The sequence below is a fragment of the Limulus polyphemus genome, unplaced genomic scaffold (genome assembly GCF_000517525.1).
Source record: "Limulus polyphemus unplaced genomic scaffold, Limulus_polyphemus-2.1.2 Scaffold1993, whole genome shotgun sequence".
In the NCBI taxonomy this organism is placed as follows: domain Eukaryota; kingdom Metazoa; phylum Arthropoda; class Merostomata; order Xiphosura; family Limulidae; genus Limulus; species Limulus polyphemus.
Window position 1 is genome coordinate 207,261 of NW_013667603.1, and position 3,292 is coordinate 210,552.

The 3,292-nt window shown below is 35.0% G+C and overlaps 1 protein-coding gene across 1 annotated transcript in view; it reads left to right on the forward strand.

Moving 5' to 3' along the window:
* LOC106465591 overlaps positions 1-3,292 on the forward strand; it is a gene marked incomplete at its 3' end in the record, with an annotated part of 100,989 nt that overhangs the window by 88,325 nt on the left and 9,372 nt on the right. The window contains exons 4-5 of the mRNA XM_013925825.2: positions 928-986; positions 1,857-2,160. Coding sequence (XP_013781279.1) covers positions 928-986; positions 1,857-2,160 — 363 coding nt within the window. The remainder of the gene's footprint in view (positions 1-927; positions 987-1,856; positions 2,161-3,292) is intronic.

The window sequence follows — 3,292 nt, forward strand, 5'->3', positions numbered from 1 at the left end:
TAATGACTTGGGATGATTCTTATTACTTCAATTAAGAACAGGAAGAGTTTTGAAAATTCTCATTTTTCTAAAGCTGTTAATGTTAGTAGTAATCGGTTAAGTAACGTGTTTTATTGAGAGTAGTGACAACTGGAAGAACTCCTAGGTTTTGTTTAAAAAACAAGGACAACTACGATTTGATTTTACATTTAAAGTCTTAAACCAGAAGAATGTTTAAACTTGAAGTAATTTAAATAGTTGTAGGTAGATTTACATTGTCAAACTAGAAGTTATTTAGATCACTGTTTCAACTAGATATCGATGTACATATAGGTTTATACTGTTTAGACTAGGAATCACGAACATCAGTATTTGGGGAGATTAACTCCTTTTTTTTAAATTGGGAAATTACTTGAATGAAAATTTAAAAACTAAATAGAATAAGGGTAAACAAAATGTTTAGGATGGGATAAAGGTCTTTAAGGGGTGATACGGGAAGTCTCATATCTGATGATTATGAGATGGCTTGGTTATTAAGTTTGACTTAAACAATACTCCTTATCTTAAACAGTTGACAGATCGAAACAAGATCGAATATGTAGGTCATGTTAATTATGAGCTTGTTAGGAAAAAAAACTGGGAAGTTTAAAGAATGCTCCTGGTCCAAATAATATTTACCCAAAGGTTTTGATGGACGCTAAGGACTGGATATTTTAGTCACTTGTTACTACTTTTTTTAGTAAGTCCTTGAATAATGAACAGATGTCAGAAGATTGGACGTTCAACCCGTAATGTATTCTTCACTTGCATCCAAATTTATTTTGTGGCGTTTAAAATTAGAGCAAAGACGTGAAATAGGCATATATCTTTTGTAATGTTTATAGGGTATTTTTCGAATATAATAAGAGACATACATTAATCACGTGTGTTAACTACCGCCCTTTCTAGCCTCTGGAGGTGACCCAGCAGCTAGAGCACGTGAACCCTGAAGACCTAGCCTACATCAGGTAAGAGTTACTAATTATTAAGATTACATCTTACATCACATTTTTCTTATTAAACGTTTAAGGTGTTATCATGTATCTTTATGCAAGGGCTTCGAACAGTCATATGTAATGTAATATTGGGTTTAAACTCTTTGATTATTACATTAATATATATATATATATATTGGTGTGGGAGGAGCTACCTTTTAGATACTTATATACTTTGTTTTGTGATGTGTCTTTTAGTGTGGGAGGAGCTACCTTTTAGATACTTATATATTTTGTTTTGTGATGTGTCTTTTAGTGTGGGAGGAATGCTACAGAAAAAAACATGAACTTGTTCTCATATAGTTTTTGTTATTAGAAGGTGTTCAATGCTGAATAGGGAGGAGACTCAGGGCAAACAGTCAGTAGTTTTGTGTGAATATTTAGGTTCGTGCTGGAGACTCGAGGTAAACATTGAGTAGTTTTGTGTGAATATTTAGGTTCGTGTTGGGGACTCGAGGTAAACATTGAGTAGTTTTGTGTAAATATTTAGGTTCGTGTTGGGGACTCGAAGCAAACAGAGTAGTTTTGTGTAGGCACTTAGGTTCGAGTCATCAACACGAACGTAAATATTCACACAAAATACAGTGAATAGTTTTGTGCTGGAGACTCGAGGTAAACAGTGAGTAGTTTTGTGTGAATATTTAGGTTCGTGTTGGTTTTACTACATCTTATTTTCTTCTCCTTCAAATTGTCTTTTCATTATTTATATATAGTAACAGATGAATATTTTTAACACTAAAACATTTATGAAACATCCGTGTTTGAAAATGTTTTTTATGGTTATGAGGTATGTGTATTTTATTTACCTTCCCATGGTTTTGTTTTTTCTTTTCGTGGTTGCAGCTTTAACCCCAGTAAAGAAAACACGTACTCAGAATACGCTGATGAAACATATATTCCACCTAATGATCAATCGAGATACAAGAACGTGTACGCTATCGATGGGAGTCGGGATTCGACAAACCAAGCAAGTAGATTGAACAGAAATAGTTATCAAATACCCAAAGATACCCTGTCTGGAGATGTGGAAGAGGACGAAGAATTCAAATACCAGAAGTTGTTGGAATATTTGCAAAAAGTTCTTCAGGATGTTGCGTCAACTCTGCAAGAAGAAGAGGGTGAAAACGAGGTATCGCCAAGCCAGAAAGTACGAATTTTCTGTCTAAACATAATATATATATTTATATAATTATATTTTTAATTTAGAGGTTTGGTTTGACGCAACATGATATGCGTGGGTTTAGTATTTGGAACTTTCTCTGAAGGTTACGAAACCATTTGAGCCACATGATAAAAAGCGAGTAAGGCTAGATTGAGTGAGTCAGCCAGTTAGTCATTTAGTTCAATACTGTAGCTACTGAGTTTGAGTGTCGACGAAGAAATAAATAAGTAAACGTTCTGTTAAACACAGTTTGTTTGTGAAGTAAGGCCTATCAGCGAACGGTGGTTACATTAAACGTGGAATTTAAAATTGAAGAAACAAAATCGTTAAGAAACTTTGCATTATTCCCTTTTTTACTGATAATCCTAAGAAAATCCGCCCAACAAGAGAAATCATTACAACGTAGGCACCTAGTGGCTTAGCGGTAAGTATAATGGCTTATAACTCTAAAAATCGTAGCTTTGTGCTTGACGGAAACAAACAAACAAACAAAATATAATTATCTCCAGTGTATGACTATAACTTTATGGCAGTACTGATTAGTATTGTTATTATATAGCATGTTTTATTTTTATTTTTTAAGAGATAACCTTCGCGGACGGTGGACGTGAACTCGGGACTTTGTGAGTTGAATAGAGCACGTGAGCCTTCCTACTTCTCAGTTACTTCCCGGCTGAAAACACAGGCCCGCGAATTTAAACTTCATAAAAGTAATTTTGAGCCTTGAGGTCCACATATTATATCCAGTGCACGGTATATAATTCTCAGTGGTCCTTGAGGTTCACATGTTATATCACCACTGAGAATTATATACCGTGCACTGAGCCTTGAGGTTCACATGTTATATCACTACTGAGAATTATATACCGTGCACTGAGCCTTGAGGTCCACATGTTATATCACCACTGAGAATTATATACCGTGCACTGAGCCTTGAGGTCCACATATTATATCAACCACTGAGAATTATATACCGTGCACTGAGCCTTGAGGTCCACATGTTATATCATTACTGAGAATTATATACCGTGCACTGAGCCTTGAGGTCCACATGTTATATCATTACTGAGAATTATATACCGTGCACTGAGCCTTGAGGTCCACATGTTATATCACC